The 20730-nt window shown below is 36.4% G+C and overlaps 1 protein-coding gene across 11 annotated transcripts in view; it reads left to right on the top strand.

The window, feature by feature from the left end:
- The window catches only part of MEF2C (myocyte enhancer factor 2C), a 151102-nt gene that overhangs the window by 72800 nt on the left and 57572 nt on the right, over positions 1-20730 (top strand). For all 11 annotated transcript variants that reach the window (XM_047864670.1, XM_047864716.1, XM_047864704.1 and 8 more), the window contains exon 3: positions 2495-2698. In XM_047864670.1, the coding sequence (XP_047720626.1) occupies positions 2495-2698 (204 nt within the window). The remainder of the gene's footprint in view (positions 1-2494; positions 2699-20730) is intronic.

Below are 20730 nucleotides of genomic sequence, written 5' to 3'. Positions count from 1 at the left end.
CCGTTTTGCAGATGAAAAATCAAACTCAGAGAAAAATTCAACTGAAAGAAATTAAGAGAATTTCTCATGACTAGTAAATAGCAAGTTCCACATTCAAATCCGGGTCCTCTGAATCCAAGCCCCATGTTCTTCCCTTTCTACCATGCTGCCTTTAATGCAAATGTGATAAAAACAATATAATCATTAAGTATAGATTTTTTTTTAATTCTGCTTATGAGTTGCCAAAAATATTTCATGGGAAAAGCTATCACATAATTTTAGATAGCGTCCATCAATTTGATATTTCTAAAAACTTCACATAGAGTTTTCCTTGTTTGAGTTTTATACTGTAGATTTTTACCATGAGCCCATATGTGTCTGCTGTTCCAAGCACTGGGCATTCAACAGTGAACAAATACAAATGGCATATGGCCTTGTGGAACATGCACTGTAGAGAAGGAGACAGACATTAAATAAATGATCACACACAAAAATAAACAAATTATAAAATGTGATAAATGCTATTAAGGAAAATATAAAGGGTAATAGGTAAAACAGTTAGTATTAACAAAGTGTGGAGGACTGAGGGGACCAGGAGGTCAGGTTTTCTGTCTGCTCACCCACAGTTCCTGTCAACACATTTATTTAGGTGTGTGGGATGGAGCAGGATTCAAAGTTCACTCTGAGGTCTCTAGTTTGGGTGATTGAGTTTATTGTGAGATGGCCAGTCCAAAACGGGGAGCAGATTCGAGGATGAAGATAATGGGCTTAAGCTTTGGAGGTTTGAGAGATTACTATGACGTTCAGATAGATGTAGGACTGGAGGAGATCCACTGGGTGTCTGCAGATGGAAAAAAAAAAGCAAGGATTGGGAATCTAAATTTGGGAATTACGCACAAATAGGTATTAGATAGAACTGAGCTGGCCTCTGCAAGATGGGTTGGATTAGAAAGCAAGAAAAAAACTTAAATAGTCCCTTTAAAAATCAGCTGAATTAGGTACACCTGGGTGAGTCAATTCAGTGTTTGAATCTCTATCTTAGCTCAGGCCTTGATCTCAGGGCCATGAGTTCCAGCACTATGTTGGGCTCCACACTAAGCATGGAGCATACATAAATGCATACATACATCAATGCATACAAGAAAAATAAATAAAAATAAGCTAAGTTGATTTAGTCAGCATTTCCTGGAGCATATGCCTCAAAAACCTAGCCTTAAAAAATGATAATAAGTGCCCCTGTAAATAAATAAATAAATAAATAAATAAGCAGAGAAACAAACATTCTGTCAGCAATAGGTTTGGGCAGCAGATTAAATAGTTTAAAAGACATTTTCAGCCTTAAATCTTTCAGTGTGCTTCATTTCCCAAATGCATTGGGCCGCTAAACGTTTTGTCTTATGGGGTATCTTATGGGGTATTTTGTAGAAATGATATTCCACAGAAGACTTGCTGGGAAATGCTGGACCATATAAAGTCTTACAGTGAAGAATGTCCATGGTTTTTGGTGGGCAGACTGGAGTGTAATCAAGAGAGGAATGAAATTGGGAATACTGAAATTTTTATTTACGTTTGGTAGCCCTGCCAGGTAGGAAATAATTCGAAGTCAGAGAAAGGGAGCTGTTGCAGAGGGCACATCAGGAGAGAAAGGCAGTGTAAAGAGTGGGGTTTTGAAGACCGGGGATGAATTGAGGAGGGAATGATTTCAGACAGGGAGATCATCTAGGACAGGAAACCGATAAGGACAGGAATGATAGAGCCGCCTGGGAAATAGACAAGAAAGTGTGAACCTGAGAAACATTTCAAGGGAAGGAATTGTGGGACTTGGTAATAGATTAGATTAAAAGAAGAAAAAGGCAAAGATAACAATACAGTTTCTGGCCTGAGAGAGGAAGAAAGATACACAAAAGATTGAAAACAGACCCCTAACAGTATTATGGCTAACATACTTCCCAACTTTCTGCTGTAGTTCTAGAAAACAGAATATAATACTGTCTGAAAGCATAGTCCTATCCCTTCGAATGTTTTCAATTAAATGGCAAGAAACTAAACAATTTTAAGAATTTTTGAACACACACACACAAAGACTTTCTCAACACACATCTAAAATGCTATGTTCAGTCTTTAAGTGGTCAAAAATAAGCTCCAGACTTATAATTGGGAATGATGTTAACCATGCTGAAATTAATTTTCTTAAATCTTAAATTGCTCCAAAAAACATGAATAGTTCTCTGGTCACTTTCATTAAAATCCCCTACATTAAATCTGGCATTTACAGTTTCACATTCAGCAACAAGCTAGAAATCACACTTTTCAAATTCTAAGCAGAAATTAGTTTTAGATTTATTTGTTTTCTTTCCAAATGTGTTAGTGCCCAAGGGCTCTGACAATGACACACTTTGTTTCACAAAGGAAAAGAAGACTGTTAAAAAAAAAAAAAGAAAAAAAAAAACCTATGTGTTTTCTTTTCCCAAAAAAAAAAAAAAAAAAAAATCCCTGCCTGGTTTCTATTTTCCAGGTGACATTTACAAAGAGGAAATTTGGGTTGATGAAGAAGGCGTACGAGCTGAGCGTGCTCTGTGACTGTGAGATCGCGCTGATCATCTTCAACAGCACCAACAAGCTGTTCCAGTATGCCAGCACCGACATGGACAAGGTGCTGCTCAAGTACACGGAGTACAACGAGCCGCACGAGAGCCGGACAAACTCCGACATCGTGGAGGTGAGAGCGCATGCGTGGTTGACGAACCAATAATAATGGCGGAGCCGCGTGGTCCTGAACCTCGCGCGCACACCCCTTCCTTTTCCTAAGTTGGTTGTATCTCCACAGATGTCCCCGTGGTTATCATCCCAACGTTACCCCACCCTTTCTATCCCCACAAAACGGAAGTTAGAATGATAGGTGATAGGGACAATGTAAACCTGGTCCCTTCTAGAAATCAGGCACCAGTGTCAGTGTATTGACCTCATCCTCCATAAGTCATCATTGCCCATGGCCGTGTGGAGACAAAGAAATTGTCCTGTCCCAGACTTGGGAACTGTGGCCAACAGAGGGCTTTAGAATACTTTTGATAATTTCTTTCAGATATAGACTAGTTTAACAACACAGTCAAAAGAAAAAAGTGATCTCACCCCAGCCTTACACTTCAATTTTTAACTTTGTCTCTTCTTTCTAATTCATTCTTCCTAATGCATTCTTACTGCAAAAGTAAAGACAGTTATTATGCTAGAAATGTTTTCCCCCAATTATATGATTTAGTGTAGCATTGTTCATGTACAGGGAATCAGAAATCTGATGAAATGAATTTCTAAATGTTAGCATGGTGTTTTATCAAAGTCAGATTTAAAACGTTTTATTGTGCCAAAAGTAAATAAGCATCACATTAAAACTCAAAAATGTTGTTTATGTTTTTGATTCATTAGCATAAGTAGCATTGCCATACAGTTTTAAACACTTCTTGCTTTAAACACAGTGTTTAAATCGCCTTAGAGTACCCTTCATAAGCACTGAATACTAAACCAAAAAGGACGTATAATGAAGACTGTCCCCATCTGTCTGTTTTCCTCCCCTGTCTCCCCATGGTTTCTTAGACTGTGATTGCTTTTCCAGAATTAAGAGAAAATTAATAAGTGTTACAAAAGTATGTATTCAGAGTCAGTTTGCCAGAGGACAAGTTATTCTTGCCATTACTTGGACCGTTCTGTATTATAAAAAAATCTAGCACTAATCTTGACCAAATTAATCAACCTATCACTTCCATCTTCTCTTTACCTGTTATAATTCCTGAAACTGATTCTGGTTTCTTTGCCTTTATTGGGAGTTTTTTAAAAGTGTTGAGCTCATCAATTTTTTTAGTGTTTTGCCTAATAGGTTAAGCAAATAACTTCAGAGAAGCAAAAGTGAATAAGTAGACTTCATGTGGTATATGTTTAAAATACTTGCACATTTGCTTTACTGAACGTCACTTTGGTTTCTCATTGACATGATTTTAATTGTGTGCTTGCCTTGATTCTGAAATTTAAGGTTATTTATAAAACTTACCTACTGTTATTTCAGATAGTATTTTATCCATGTGTACATGTAACTGTGAAAATACATAAACAAACATTAATATGAACAGAACTAGTTGACTGTCAAATCTCATAGGTGCTTTTGTGTGTGTGTGTGCATGTGTGTTCACACACACTTAACATAAGTCCCAAACACAAAACAACTCTATACTCAAGACTCATCTCATTACCAAAACCATCACAACAGACATTTCAGGGTAACACAGAGTTGAGTTGGAATTTGTCGTTAGATCTAAACTGCTCCAGTCCTTAACATGCTGTGAAATGCAGTAGAAATATAGTAAAGTAGTTGAAAATTTTGTTGACTTTTAAAATTTGCTTTCTTAAAGGAGTTTAAAAATCTAGAAAATTCATCTTCTGAGAGCATTAGTCAGGATGATTTGATGGTGACTGAGAACTTCACATTCTCGAGACTTTCATTTTCTTGGACAGATGGGTATCTGAGCCAGACTTTTTTTTTAATGTTTATTTATTTTTGAGAAAGATAGACACAGCACGAGAAGGGGAGAGAGTCTAGGACAATAGAGAGAGAGGGAGACATGGACTCTGAAGCAGGCTCCAGGCTGAGCTATCAGCACAGAACCTATCACAGAACTTGAACTCGTGAACTGCAAAATCATGATCTGAGCAGAAGTCAGATGCCTAACTGACTGAGCCACCCAGGCGCCCCATGAGCCAGAGATCGTTAAAGGCCATGAGAAGTGCACTGGGTTGGAAGTCAGAGGGCTTGCATTTGAATGCTTGTCATGCACAATCTTGCTATGTGACAAGTTAGCTATTTCTCTAAAGTTTTCTCATCTTAAAAATGAAGGCATTGAATTTCAAAAGTCCTTTGTAGCACAATTCTTTTAAAAGCAATACTTTTAGGGGCACATGGGTGGCTCAGTCCATTAAGCGTTCGACTCTTGATTTTGGCTCAGGTCATGATCTCACAGTTCAGGAGCTCTAGCCCCATATTGGGCTCCATGCTGACGGCACAGAGCCTGCTTGGGATTCTCACTCTCCCTCCCCCTCTACTCCTCCCCTCCACCTCAAAAATAAATAAACTTAAAAAAGAAAGCAATACTTTTAAAAGAGAGTGAAGCAGCAGCTCCATTATCTTGCATTTAATATCAGTAAATTAAAGCTCTGAATCTCTCGAAAAGGCATTCTGAGGCTCCTAGACCAAAACTAGGGAAGGCTTGATTCTTTGAATGAAGAGAATATAAGTCAGTCCTGCTCAACTACCTGAATCACACATTCTTCACCTATTTGGCTTTTCCAGTTTAGTAATAACAGATAATGGAAGAAGAATTAAAGTGGGATCCCTAAGCTTGATAAAATTTACATTACCCCCAGATAGAATATTTTTGAAAGTGCAGCTCATTGAAATCACTATGCTTGAAATACTTGGTGGAGAAGAAGGAATCTGGATGGAGAGCTGCATTTATAACTAGTTTCACAAGTAATTCTTATACACACTAAGTTTGAAAACCTCTGCAGCACTAAGACATAAATTGTGTTGGAAGTTAAGAACCTGGGATACATCAGGGACTTGAGGAATCCATTCTAAGAATGAATCTAACACAAAGTTGGGAGTTAAGGTAGTTTACTACTTCTGGGTAAAATTTTAAATCCTATTTATTTTAATTTAATGGAATACATTTAACTGAGTAAGTTTAATGAGGAGCATAATATGTTTCATGAAGGGTCATTAGTTTTATATTTCCCATTTGGACTATTACCTCTCTCCCTTAACCCTCCAAAAACAGTTTACTCACAAGAAAAAAAGATTGGCACTGAGAGAGAAATAATACGATTCCCAGCATTTAGACCAAAATATAAATTTGAGGCCATACCAGAGTAGTGTTACAGGGTCATAGGAAATTGTGCAGTGCGTGGGTGCTGTAAAAGATTCCTTCTTTTAGCAAAAAAGCTCTGTGTAATTATCATGTCTTTGCTTGATAATTAGCCCTACAGTTACAATGGCACAAAGACTTACAAAGACTTAATAGACAGACTGAGATAGGTTTTTTTAATTGTTATATTATAATGCAGCTTGAATATCTGTTTAGATACAGTATATAAATATGCCAGATTTAGTAAATGTGTTAAATTTTTAATCCATTGGTTTAAAACAACAAAACCAGTTACTGTATTAAAAGTGCTTCCTTTGAAGAAAGTGCGTTTTATTTAACTATGTGACAAGTATACTGGACATTTACTCAAAATAGTAGCTTATGAGGTCATTGAAATTCAGCAGGGATACTGATGATATTAAAGAACTGTCCGTTTCATCTCTTCCAACTGTCTTAGCTCCTCCACTTCTGGTTCTCTTAGCTCCTTTCCTCCCCTCCCAGTTGATGTTGGGCTCTATTCCTGGAAGAAGATGTGGTGTTGAGCACTTCAAGATGACCTGAAGAATTCAAGTCCCACAGGACATGCTTACAGGCTGTCTTTCTGTTAGCAATAATTTAGCACATGTCAGCTTACAGTCAGCACTGTACAAGGGATTCTGAAACAGCAGAAGACAGGCATTCTTGTTAAGGATGTAGAACATATAGAAAAATCAGTGTGGGAACAGTTGGAGGGCAGGGGAATAATAACCTCATTAACGTAATACAAGCTACTAAAAGGAAAACATAAGCTAAACAGTTTAACAAAACTCATTCAAACAGGTCAGTGATCACCAGACCATTTCAGGTGGCCTTTGGAGTGACAGAAGTCCCAGACAGGTTACCTCCGTATCCAACACATGTTTTCTAACCACAAAACCCATATGAGAGTGTCACTTAGCACCTGGCCAGGAGGGAATGTGTCATCCTTCAGTGATTCAGTGATTCTCTTGAGCTGCTCATCCAGTCTGGGACAATAGTCAAGTGACTAAGTGTGGAAGGGGAATGGAACATGGTGTCCTCTGCTGCTCCCTAGGAAATCAAAAAGGTGGACCTAACTCCCGCAGAAGAAACATTTGATTCACAACTGACTCAGTGGAGCATTACTGGTTTGTTTTTTAGATGTGCAAATGGGCAAGATAGTGTGCGTGTGTGTGTGTGTGCGTGTGTGTGTGTGTGTGTGTGTGTGTGTGCGTGTGTGTGTGCGTGTGTAAGAGAGAGAAAGAGTAAAGTTAGAGATAATGTTTACATAAAATTTTATTTTCTGTTATCTGAACCTTGTTTGGATTTAAAGACTTCTAAGAACAGTTGTCCACAAAAATGTTTCCTTTAGCAGTAGTAATTAAGGGCTGAATTAGGACTGGAAAGGTGTTAATAGGTTATAAACTTTATTGTTTCGCAGTGCTCCTGGAGGTTATCAATAAACTAACTACCTTTACATAGTATGGTAGAACTTCGTGAGTGTAATTTTTGTTGAAAAACAAATGCAGCAAATAGTAGAAATGGACTTTTTTACAAACTGTATGATCAAATTCGGGAATAGATATAAAATATGAAAATATGTTTATTTTACCTGAGCTTTCATGATGTCTAATTAAATAGGTTCCAATTTTTATTATAAAATATAGGTATATGAAGTCATTTTTATGCATACCTGTAGGTATCTACTATTATACAGGCATACTTTTTCCTTTTTATTATTTTTTTTAATTTTTTGCAATGAGGTAGCATGTGGCTCTTTCCATAGGCTTCTTTTTGTTTGTTTCAAGTCTTTATTTAAATTCCAGTTAGTTAAAAAATAAATACATAAATGAATTTAATTAGTTAATTAAAATTCCAGTTAGTTAACGTATAGTGTAATATTAGTTTCAGGAGTAGAATTTAGTGACTCACATATAACACCCAGTGCTCATCATAACAAGTATATTCCTTAATATACATCATAGGTACTTTTCATAAGAATAAAAGCACATTCTCTTATTTGTTTGGTCATTTGTTGTATTTTTATTTTTTCATGCATTCACTGAATAAAGATTGGTTGAATTTTTGTATGTGCTTTGGAATGCCCAGAGATACAAACATAAACCAGGCCCTCAAGGACTATTGGTTTTTAAGATTGCTCACAAGGCTATACATGATCTGGCCCCTGTTTATATGTTCCTCTCCAGCCAATCCCCTTTGCTGTTTCCCTCCCCCACTGCTGCCATCCTGTATTCGGGCCACCAAAACATGTTTATATTCCTCAGCTTTTCCAAACCTGATTTGTTTTGTCTTTAACACTCCTTACTAGGCCTTTTCTTGGCCTTTATTTATCCTTCATTCAGGTCAGGTCCCAATTTATACTTTTGGAAAGCCATCCTTGTGTTTTTTCTGTATTAGAGTTAGAATTGTATTTTCTCCATCAAAGCACGATGTTATCCAATTACCTGTTGCACACTGGATTTTAAACTCCTGGAGGGAAGGGACTATGCATATGTTGTTTACCAGAACTATCCTATCTCTGTTGTTTACCTACAGAATATTTGGCCCTCAGAATATATTTGTAGAATAAATAAACAGGGGGAAACAATTAAAACAAGATATATACCAGTGATTATCATGCAGCATAATGTTACTCACTTAAAGTATAAAAAAATGTTTTTATAGCTCCAATGAAACAGTTCGTTAAAATTTGCTTAATTTTCTCAAAGCACAATCAAGAAACTAAAATAATCCAAATCTGTGTTAATACAGTAACCACTGGCCACATATGACTATTCACATTTTTTAATTTTTTTTTTTTTGAGAGAGAACACATGAGCAGGGAAGGGGCAGAGGAATAAAGAGAGAGAGAATCCCAAGCAGGCTCCATGCTGTCAGCACAGAGCCTGACATGGGGCTCAATCTCATGAACCGTGAGATCATGACCTGAGCTGAAATTAGGAGTCAGACACTTAACCAACTGAGTCCCCTCTGCCCCCCATGACTATTCACATTTAAATGAATTAAAATTAGGTGAGATGTCCAGTTCGCTTCCCCATTGGCACTAGCCACATTTCAAGGGCTCAGTAGCCACATGCAACTAGTGACTGCTGAATGGGACACGGAAGATGTAAAATGCAGTGACCATCACGGAAAGTTCCATGCAACAGCGCTGGTCTAGGTTAAAATGTGAAAAGGAGGCATTTAATCTAACTGTGTTCTCAAATTCACACCAAGATTAGTTTTTCAATATAAAATCTGAGGAGTGCATTTCAAAAGTAAAGAACCGTGGAACCGTGGATTTTAGAATCCAGAGCATAAATGTTCACTATGAGAGACACCAATTGAGAACTAAACATTCAGCCTAAAACTAAAAACATATTTTACCCCTAAACCAATAACCACAGAGTCGATCAGTAAACTTACTACCTAGTCAGAAAGCACTTGCAAGTTGTCCAGACTGACAGAGAGCTAGGCAATGTGTGCTGGGTTTTTTTTGTTGTTTTTTTTTTTTAAGTGCAAAGCTTGTGAACGGAAAGGGGGTAGATCTTTCTTGTTACTATTTTAAAATTACTTGAAGCAACACGAGCCAGTATTTAACTTTATAATTAGTAATTTCATTTCTTCAGAAAAGCAGGGTTTTTCTTTATGAAGGAGCTCAGAAAAATAATATTCTTGAAATACATTAAAAATTCTTCTTAGGTTACTATAAAATATAATTAAAATAGTTCTTACTGTGATTAGCTCAGTAACTCTGCCCAGTCCTCTGTTAAACCAAGTATATAATTGCTTTTCAATAGATAATACTGAAAAATGAAGAAAGAATTAGTATATTCCAGACAGATTTAAACTTTCAGTGTTGAGGCTTCCAAGGAAAAGGAGGAAAAATGATTTTGTGAAAAAAAGGTTTAGTAAATTTCTGCTTAATTTTAATGTTCATTTTTGCTTATGTATCTTTAAAAGACTTCAACTAGTCCCTATAAATCACACTTATATTTATTCCCCAAAGTCTAAAAGAAGAAATGGGCCTAAAAATGTATTCATATTTGTCATAATTACCACAGTGGATTTTTACATATCAAATTTGAAGATTCGTTTCTTTTTTAAAAATAATGCTCTTGCTTAATTTACATGTATTTTGTAAACATGAAAAGATGCTTCACATCTCATTTATTGAACAGATCATTGTTGAGCAAATAAAGTGCATGTTAGAGCACTAAAGTTATATGCACAAGGCAATAAAATGGAATTTCCTCTCACCTGTTACTACACAGCTCTAATGGCTTATAGGCAGTAGTACTAACACAGAGTCGACAGAAAATTATTTAATAATAGTAGAAAAGACAAGAGGTTTCAAACTACAGCCTTTTTCTCACTGATGTAACCGTTTTGTCATTATTAATTACCACCACTTTATCATCATCATTCTGCATGATCGTTCTTGACCTAGTAGAAACCAATGTCTTCATTTTTTGTTTTTTCTCCCCAGTATATGAAAGGGAAAGGAGGAAAATATTTAGCCTGGATCATTATAGTCACTTTTTAATGATATTTACAGATTTCATGGCATATGGAACTTGGTGTTGGACAGCATATTTGAACCATTTGTTAGCCGTTGATAACACCTCAGTAAAAGTAGTATTGTTTGGCTTTAAAGTATCTGGCTTTAAAGTATCAAATTAGATACCAAAGAGTAGAACATCTTTACGTCCTCAGGACTGGTTACTGAATAGCACTGTGGAATATTCAAAAGTGAAGTTTTAGGAACAATTCCAGAGTCCTGCCTAGAGTAGAATAAAAGATGATAAATCTTTTAATGAAATGATATTTATTATTTCACTTACCTCACTGAATTTTTAAAAAGTTATTATAAATCTGTTTCCCTTCCCTGAAAGACATAATGATGTTTTATCTACAGCTCTAACTCCAACTGCCATCTCAATGAATGGGACATTGTAGACATTCAATAAATATTACATATATATATATATATATATATATATATACATACACACATGTATTTATGCATATATGCTTATGTGTATGTTCATACATAAATTAAAAGAACTTATCATTATAGTATAAATAAAATTAAACCTTGTCAAGTTTTCTTTGTTGAAGTCAGATATGTTCTAATAATAATAAAGGTGAGAATCTTTCAAGTGAAACTGAGATGAATAAAGTTGTTGCTGTGTAAGAAACAAATAGGCACAGCAGACCACATAGAAATATTACCTGTAGTAATGGTGGAAAGTGAAAAACCAATATATGTAGATTTCCTAGGGAAGAGAGAAGCAACCTGTTGGTACTTTGGCCAGGATGTGACAAGAGGGATCAGTGGGTCTCAAACTTCATCATTTCTGTCCTGTGAATTCTCTTTGGGCAATTGAACCAGGTTTCAGATTCTAGTCCAGTCTGAGTCACTGGGGCTCTTGCTGAGAGGCTGATTGGGACTCACTGGTACGGGGCAGAGCCCAAGACTACGTTTCTGACCAGTTCCCAGGTGCTGCTGATGCTGCTAGTTTGTGGACTTAACTTTGAGTAGCAAAGACTCAGACTTCCCTTTCCAAACATCTGTTTTCCCCAGCATGGAGTTTGAAAGTACGTTTTTAAAAAATGTTTATTTATTTATTTGTTTATTGAGAGAGAGAGAAAGAGAGAGAGAGAGAGAGAGAGAGAGAGAGAATCCCAAGCAGGCTCCAAGCTCAGTGCAGAGCCTGATGTAGGGCTTGGTCTCATGACCGTGAAATCATGACCTGAGCTGAAGTCAAGTGTCAGATGCTTAGCCAACTGAGCCATCCAGGCATCCCAGAAATATATTTTTAAACACTTATTCTTTATAGCTTTACTGAGGTCTAGAATCATACCATAAAACAGATTTTTTAAAAGTAATATTTGGTAAAACTAACTCTTGAAAGCAAGTGTGTTAGGTTTCCAGAAGCATGATGTAAAAGGCCTGTGACTACTCAGTAAGGTGAGTGACCCTGTCTGTGGTGAACACTGCATCTCCTGACCTGGTCTCTGCCCTTGTGAGTGCCTGTCAGTTGGCAGTGGCTGCCTGTAGCACGTGTTGAGGAAGATTCTGAGCCTGAAAGCGGACTCGGCAGGCACGTGTGATGTGATTGGGTAGGCATGTGTGCCAGGGTGCTCAGAGAAGTGGAAGCTCTGTGCTTTCCTCCTTATCTTCCTGGTCAAATAATCCATAGGACATTCTGGGAGAAGACTCCAGACTTGATCACTAAAAGGACTGGAATTAGGCAAGTGCTGCGTATGTGTACAACAGATTGGGTGGGTAGATTATATTATTGGAAATATATCTCATTTTACTAATAGCTACTTTGCATATTATCCAGTCATGTCTCAACAGCATTTAGCGTATTCTCTGTTACCCTGAAATTTAGCCACCCAATGGAAGTTTCTGAATAAGGGGAAAAAAATTTCCTGTCAATTATTTCTAAAGGTCATAAAGTTAATGACTAGCTGGGAGGTTAATTAGATTCTCAAAGCCTCTTCATATCAATTAAATCTCTTATCTTTATGTTTTAGTAAATAAACTCGATAACTATTTAGAGCTACTGTTTTAAGATAAGAAACACTGTAAACAGTAAACTGTACAACTGGTATTTGGGGTTTTTTCCTCACATCTAAGAAAGCATGGTTACAAAATAAACTAATACATGAATTAATGGTAGTATCTCTTATTCTAGAATTTCTGAATTAAATAATTTACTTTTCAAAATTACATGCAAATAACTCCTTAATCATAAACAAATACCATCTCTATGACCTTGAGAAAACTGTTTCAGAGACGAAAAACTAAGGTCAGAGTTACCCTGAAAATGAGCTACTAGTAAAAAATCAACTGCACTCTCAGTGGTTCCAAACACCAAACTCCTTTCAAAGTTACTGTACACATTTATAAATAAGTGATATATTTAGTGCCTATAGCCTAACAATTACAAACTCAATCACTTCTGTCATGTAAATTCTCTTTGGATAATAGAAGCAGATTTCAGAATGAAATGATATTGATGTGCATTAATCAGTAAGGTAGCCACTAGCTCTATGTGACTATTTAAATTTAAGTTAAATAAAATAAAATTGAAATGAGCTCTTAGTCTCACTAGCCACAAGCAAGTACTTGATAGCCACATGTGACTCGTGACTTCCGTATTGGTGGGACCAGTAGAGAAATACCCATCACCCTGGAAAAGTTCTATTGGGCAGCACTGATACAGGAAGTGAAACTGGTGAATCCAGTGCTCTTGTTCATGAAGTAACTAGCAGGACGGTTGATGGATACACCTAATAAAGGGCTTGTCAACTGGAGGGGATGCAGAAGGCCATTTCATCTTTTGCTCCTAAGCATCTACGCCATGCTCATAGAGTGTCAGGGTCTGGGTCAGGGCACAGAAACCAAAGCGGGAAAGCTGAGCCACTCAGTGTTTCCTCCCAGGAGTAGAGTATTTGTTAAAATAAATGTGACTTGGTGGAGTGAAGGGAGAGGATAGAGGGAACACTAAGGCTTGAATTGCCCCAAGGAAGAAGAGAAAATGGAGGAAGGGATAGGTAAGAAGAGTCATAGGGAAGCAGAAACAAGGTAGGTCAATTCTGGACGTTCCCACGAGGAAGGAAAGAGCACACGTGCACACAATTTCTGATTTTTCCTCATTGGAAATGTGAGATTTCTGTCTTCATCCAGGGTTCATGACTGGGATCTCCTTAAATTTAGTGGTTCTGAATTAATATTGGGGGGGGGGGAGGGGGCGGGAAGCAAAGCTGCAGAGTGATTTTCCCAAAGAATGTTGTTGAAGCATTATCATGAGAGTTTACCTTTAAATTTTTACATTTAGGAAATAGAACTTCAAAAGCCCCACAGATTTGGAGAGAAATTAAGTTCTAGTTATAGCAACATCACACACTAGCTCTCTAACCTGGGGCAAGTTATTTAACCATCTTGTCTTCAGGTTCCTGCTCTGAGTCAGATATTGTCCACCCTGACCCAGCCTTCCTCACAGGCTGTTGTGATGATTACAGGCTATAAAAGATGTCAGAGTCTATTGTAAACTGTTAAGTCATATAAGATGTTTTTTCATTTTCAACATCAAGGGGAAAGTTTAAGTAATAAAAGTTGTTTAATCAACAGAGAGAGAAGCAGCAAATTCTTAATTTGGAAATAAATCTATAATATTTTATATTAATAAGTATATTAAGTATACTATTCTTATATAAATAATGATAGTATTTTATATAAATTAAGATCTGAGGGGCGCCTGGGTGGCGCAGTCGGTTAAGCGTCCGACTTCAGCCAGGTCACGATCTCGCAGTCTGTGAGTTCGAGCCCCGAGTCAGGCTCTGGGCTGATGGCTCAGAGCCTGGAGCCTGTTTCCGATTCTGTGTCTCCCTCTCTCTCTGCCCCTCCCCCGTTCATGCTCTGTCTCTCTCTGTCCCAAAAATAAATAAACGTTGAAAAAAAAAATTTTTTTAATAAAAGCAAGACTAATAAAGGTAGTGGTGTATAGACATATAAATGCATAGATATATATATTATACACACACACATATACACACACATTTATGTGTATATGTATATTATGTAGCGGCCTTGATTCTGGTTTCTGGTTGGCATTGGATTTTTTAATATATGGTTTCTCTGTAAACATGTGGTTATAATTTTTAGAGAAAGTCTAGAAAATACAAATGTTAGAAAAATGCACTGAATATAATTGCCTTTAAGTTTGATAAAAGGTTCTCTGGTGCTAAGAATGGAAACCTCAGGTTTACATCCCACCTCCCTGGTATAACTTTACAATGAGGTTTCCCCTCATCTCTCTGAATTCTAAAACATGATACAACTGGCTGAGAGGCTGGAAAATTGTTACATGCCTGTGTTACATTCTTATAACCTAATTGTTCTACAACTTTTCTGCAGTTTAATCATTGGAGAATGTTCTTTGTTTTTGTAGTCACTGTTTCACATAGTAACAGCTTGTTGTATTTTGGTCTGTTTGCCAGAGGGTAGGTTTATTTTTAAAACCCTGAACTCTGAATTTTTCTTTATTTTTCCAAGATTGAAAGCAGCTGAAATGCCTGGAGTTACAGGTTGAAGGCTGCTTTACAATATGTGAAGGGAAGCTTCTTTCCCTCCTCCCTTTGTGTGTGTGTGTGTGTGTGTGTGTGTGTTTAAATTTTTTCCTAACAAATGTCTTCTAACTGGTAGTTGTCTAAAAATAGAACACTGCCTAACTAAAAATAGCCTGGCTCTCAGTCGTGCCAAGGAAAATGGAGAGGAATAGGCGTGGAATAGAAGGCTGAGTAATCCAGTTCTATTCATTCAGAGAAACCTTTGAGAATGCGGGCGATGATAAAGTGCCCTCAAAAAACCACAGGCTTGACTCTCTCTTCAGACTTCTAGGTGCCAATAAACATTCTAGCCCCAGGATACATTTTTTTCTCATAGGTTGTAAACATTTTCTGAAAGACAAGGCTTTGTTTCACAGGACCTGACAAACTGCCATAGCTAACTAACTTTCCTAAGGTCTTAAAAATTCATAATTGTAAGAGATATTTTAAAAGAGCATCTTAAATGAAAGTATTGTAAAATAATGTACATCATGTAATAATTAGGAGAAAACTGTTACAATAAAAACTGCGTACTGCTTGCAGTTAAACTCAGAACTTTAAAGTTTTGCAGAAAGTTATTCCTGTGACTCACTGTAGCTAAAGAGAACAGCTGACTTAGTTTAACTCCGTTAGATACAAAATTCTCTTAAGTGTATATCCCCTTGATGTGCTAGTATTTAGTCTCTTTCCCACAATTATAATTTTCACTCAGGCAGATTTTCTGTTTTAATTTTTTAATTGGAGTAGAAACTACTTTGAAAAATAACATTTCAAGAGTAGGATGACTTGAAGTTTAGAGAAAGGGAATTTTGAGTAAGTCACAAAAAAAAGACCAGTTTCACAATAGTAACTCCTTTTTTTTTCAATTTTGTTTTGCTTAAGTAATCTGAATAATCAGGTCAAACATAGCAACAGGGTGTGGAAATGTCAGCGCAGTTCACGGGGTTATACGGGACTGAGCATTGTTATGTTCAGTTCCTGTAATGATGCTGGTGATAAGACTCTTGAGACAAAGGACTATAATTGATGGAAAGAGCCTTAAATCATTGCTAGAAGAATCAAGGTCCTTGTATCTGTGTACATCGACTCTTCTGGTCTCCTTCCGTCTTGTAAAGCATTTTGTCGTCTTGCATGGTGGCCCCCTACTGCTCTTTGTAATAGATGCAGACCACAAGTGATTCCTTCATGCAGCATACAGGGTGTAATTGTGTCTGTGTGGTGTATTAGTAATTACCAAGCTGAATTCCCATATTGTATCTTTACTGCAGGCATGGAAAAATAGGACATACAATCCTGCATAGACATTTTCAACCTAGATAGTGAACCACTTAGAGCTACATTCCAGGGACAAAGCCTTTTACATGCACACTTTTTGAACAAAATTTTCATTGTTGAGTCATTTGTGCTATGCAGGATAAATTCAGTTTTGGAAATAATTACCTCTGATATAGTCATTTCTGATTCTTCAGCAAAACCTTTGTAATATGGAAAATATTTACTATTTTTCATTGCTAAAAAATAATTTTAATATTGCTAGATAAAATAGTGATATGAGATGTAATAATTATTATGCTAGACCACCTTGTACAAAGAATAGTACATGGATCACTACATATAACAGATTATATAGCATTCATAAACATTACATAATTGTTTTAACAGCATTTTTAACATCAAATGGATATTTTCATACAATTCATTGATTTTGGCTCAAGCATTGTTAAACTTCAGAAAAAGCTGACAACGAATTTTTGTTACAGTAAACAGATATAAATTAATAATTAATTTCTTTTCTATAAAATTTGCATCCATCCTTTATGTATTATGTAGCTAATATTGATTTGACTACCTCCTGATCATTGGGGATTTGAAATGTTTACAGTATTATTTATCTATAATAGAAGCTAAAATAAGGCAAGCAGGTTGGTTTAAATAAGAGAAGGTATATTTTTTTTCAAATAATATCAAATGCTTATAATGACAGCTAAAAACTATTAAATGCAATAACAGAGAAATGAATATGGCCATTTCATTAACAATAACAAATGACATTAGATTTTTTTTGTGAATTTTTAATTAAAGCATGTAAGATTTTAATTCCATTTTTACCTTCAAATTCAAAAATGACCTGCCAATATGTATATTTTACAAATTTACTTCCACTTTTGTCTATGGATAGTTTTATTCTGGCAATAATTATTAGATTTCTAGGATGTACAGAACTTTATAATGATGCTAGAGGAAATCGAATTTTGAAAAATACCATCAGTGACATCACAAAACTTAACAGTCTAGGTAAGATAGAAAATATACACGTGCATCAAAAGGACAAAACAACATAAGAGGTACTGTAAGATATTTGAGGGATAGCATAGCATAGTTAGAACATCATTCTGGAGCAAGACTGCATGAGTTTTTATCCCATCTCCCCTGCTTATTGGTTGTATGTTTCCAGACAATTTACTTAGGCTGTCTGTTTCTTACATTGTCATTTGTAAACGGGGTTAATAATAGTACCTAGTATCTAGTTATCATGAGAATTAAATTATTGAACATTTATAAAATGCTTGGAACAGGGTCTGGTGCATAGTAAGGTTGTTGGTGATGATGATGATGATGATGATACCCTGATACTTGTAATCAAATAATAACCTCTAGGAGGTAGAATTTAAAAAGTCAGGAGTGGGGCATCTGGGTGGCTCAGTCGGTTAAGTGCCTGACTCTTGGTTTCAGCTTAGGTCATCACCTTATGGTTTGTTTGTGAGGTTGAGCCCAATGGTGGGCTCTATGCTGACAGGATGGAGCCTGCTTGGGATTCTCTCTCTCCCTCTCTCACTCTCTGTCCCTTCCAGGCTCATGTGCATGCTGTCTCTCTGTCTCTCTGTCTCTGTCTCTGTCTCTCTCTTTCTCAAAATAAACTTTAAAAAATAGTAAAAAAAAAAAAAAAAACAGTCAAGGGGCAGTGCCTGGATGACTCAGTTGGTTCATAGTCCAACTCTTGATTCAGGCTCAGGCCATGATCTCACAGTTAGTGAGTTCAAGTGCCACATTGGGCTCCATGCTAACAGTGCAGAACCTGCTTAGGATTCTCTCTCTCCTTGTCTTTCTGCCTCTCTCTCAAAAATAAATAAATAAACTTTATATAAAAAATAATACATATTTGTTTTTCAGGAGAGGTGAATGTTGAGTAGTCATTTTTAGTTTCATACAAATGAAGTTCAGAAATATGGATATAAGTTGATGAACAGGATGTGGGCAAATTTTTCAAAAGACCAATTATGCAAAGATCGACAAGAAGAAATGAGCAAGGGCATGATATGAATAGAATATTCACATACAGAAGGAGCTTTAACAAAGATGGCAAGGTAAATGGAGAGAAGGGAGACAGACAAATCAAGTGCTTAAATGTTTGGTGTAGAATTAGATGCAATACAATAGGTATGAGAAAGATACTTCATGGCCTCAAGCAGTAGAATAGCAAATGACAGTCAATTCTTGAGAAAAATTCTAGTGGAAAATATAACTCTCTATATAGAAACAATTTAGTTGTAAAAAGTGGAAATGCCAGGATATTTAATTTTTATAAGTAACATGTATATGTGTGCATGCTAAAAAGCCTAAAACCTTTCATTATATTTTTAAACTATATCATTCTGTAAACATCTAAGATTATATTAAAAAACAAGTTGTTTTTGGAATATTGCATACAGGGGCATCTGGATGGCTCAGTCAGTTAAGCACACCACTTTTGACTTCGGCTCAGGTCATGATTTCACAGTTCATGAGATGGAGCCCCACATGGGGCTCTGCAGTGACAGGCGGAGCCTGCTTGGGTTTCTCTCTCTCTCCTTCTGTGTCTCTGCCCCTCCCCCTGCTCTCTCTCTCTCTCTCTCTCTCTCTCTCACACACACACACACACACACACACACACACACACTAAATAAACTTAAAAATGTTAAAAAAAAAAAAAGAAATATGCATACAATTTCACTTTGCTCTGATAATATGCACATGCATTTTTCTGGCTAAGGACTATTTGTCATATATAGTGTGTTAAAGGAAGAAATTATGGAGACCTCGGGAGGTATATATAATAAACTATATAACATTCTCTAGATTAAATTGAAGAAGAAATCAAATCTATAAATTTAGAAGTTCCTAATGAAGTCTGTGTGTTTTCAATGACCACATAAATGGTCAGGATTCTAGATACAGTACTTCAAATTATAAAATCTCTACCCTCACGCTTTCAGGTTTATAATCTAAAAGTCCGGGCTTTTCACTGTAAGACAGTCTGGTATAAGAAAAGGGGCAGACAAGTTTTAGACTCTGCCAAGCCTGCTTTCTACAGTCTTCATAAACTCTGTGCTTTGGGGCAAGTTTCTAAACCTCCACAAAATCTCAGCTTTCTAAGCAGTAAAATAGTGACAATAAATCTCACTTTTGGTCTTTTTGTAAGAATTAACTTATACCACGTACGTAACTTACAGCACGTACGTAACTTACACCACGTACGTATATATCCACTAGCACATGTTGGGCACGTGTGCTCATAAACATGTTATTTCCCTGCTTCTCCTTCCTACAGGTGTAAATTTAGGCAAAATTTTCATTTTTTACTTTCTCACACACATACATACATACACACCTTGGACATTGAAATCTTTGGCCTGTTTTGTGATCACATTCAAACAAAATGTCACATTTTATAAATTGTTACATATATGTGTAACTGTATCTTGCGTAATGAGGTTATGAAATTCTTTAGAGGTAAAATTTTGACTATACAGATTTTAAAGCTACAGAAAAGGTAGAGAGAGGTAAAAATTTGGACTCTATTAAGTAAAGTCAAAACAGAATTGATAAAAATAGGTGGAACCCTGTCAGAGGAGCTTGCCCAAGTTCTGCTGGTGAACTCTGGTATATAGTTAGGATATAATTTATTCCCTGGTGTTCCCTTTGAACTACTCATCCAGGGAAGAGCCCAGTTAGACAATGAAAGGGAGGGCTTGGGAGAAAGAGGGAGGGGGGAGGGGGAAGTTGATTAAGATTTTAAAGCAGTGAAAGTAATTAGCAAAGCGAAGATAAGAGTGTCCCTACACTGCCAGTTCTTCTCTGATCAAAAACAAATAATTGATTTTATTAAAATACTAGCCAGCCAACAGTGTCTAGTATGATGATATTGTTAACAATAAAATATATCTATCTTACATTGCTTCTAACTTGTATCTTTGCCCCAGCTCCCTGCAGTATTTTGATGGCAGTAAGGATACATGCTCTTGGAAATGAGCCAAGCACATACTAACGCATTATACATTTGGCTTGGTTCCAAGTGAACAGGTGTTTTAAATATTCCAGTCACATACCCACGATGTATATTGCTACTGAGGAAAGGATATCATTTCTGAACCACTGATATTTGTTTGACTCTGTTCTGAACCACACCTATTTTACACTCTGAAGATGTAGCAAAGATGAACTGTGGTTTGAGAAAAGATGACCATCAGAGCCCTACTTTTACTGATAGTAAGTGCAACAAATTTATAGTTCTGAACTCTGCACCCGATGTCTGGCTGTGGAGATCAAAGCACTTGCTGATCAACATTAGGAGGGAAACATTTTAGTGCTCTCCACAACTGAGTTCCTGCAAACATGAGAGATTTTATTCATATTAGACAAAACATAATAAACTATATGATAGAAATTGTGTGTTATATTATGATGA

Source organism: Prionailurus viverrinus, chromosome A1, assembly GCF_022837055.1.
Source record: "Prionailurus viverrinus isolate Anna chromosome A1, UM_Priviv_1.0, whole genome shotgun sequence".
Lineage (NCBI taxonomy): Eukaryota > Metazoa > Chordata > Mammalia > Carnivora > Felidae > Prionailurus > Prionailurus viverrinus.
This window is presented reverse-complemented; position numbering and strand designations above follow the sequence as displayed.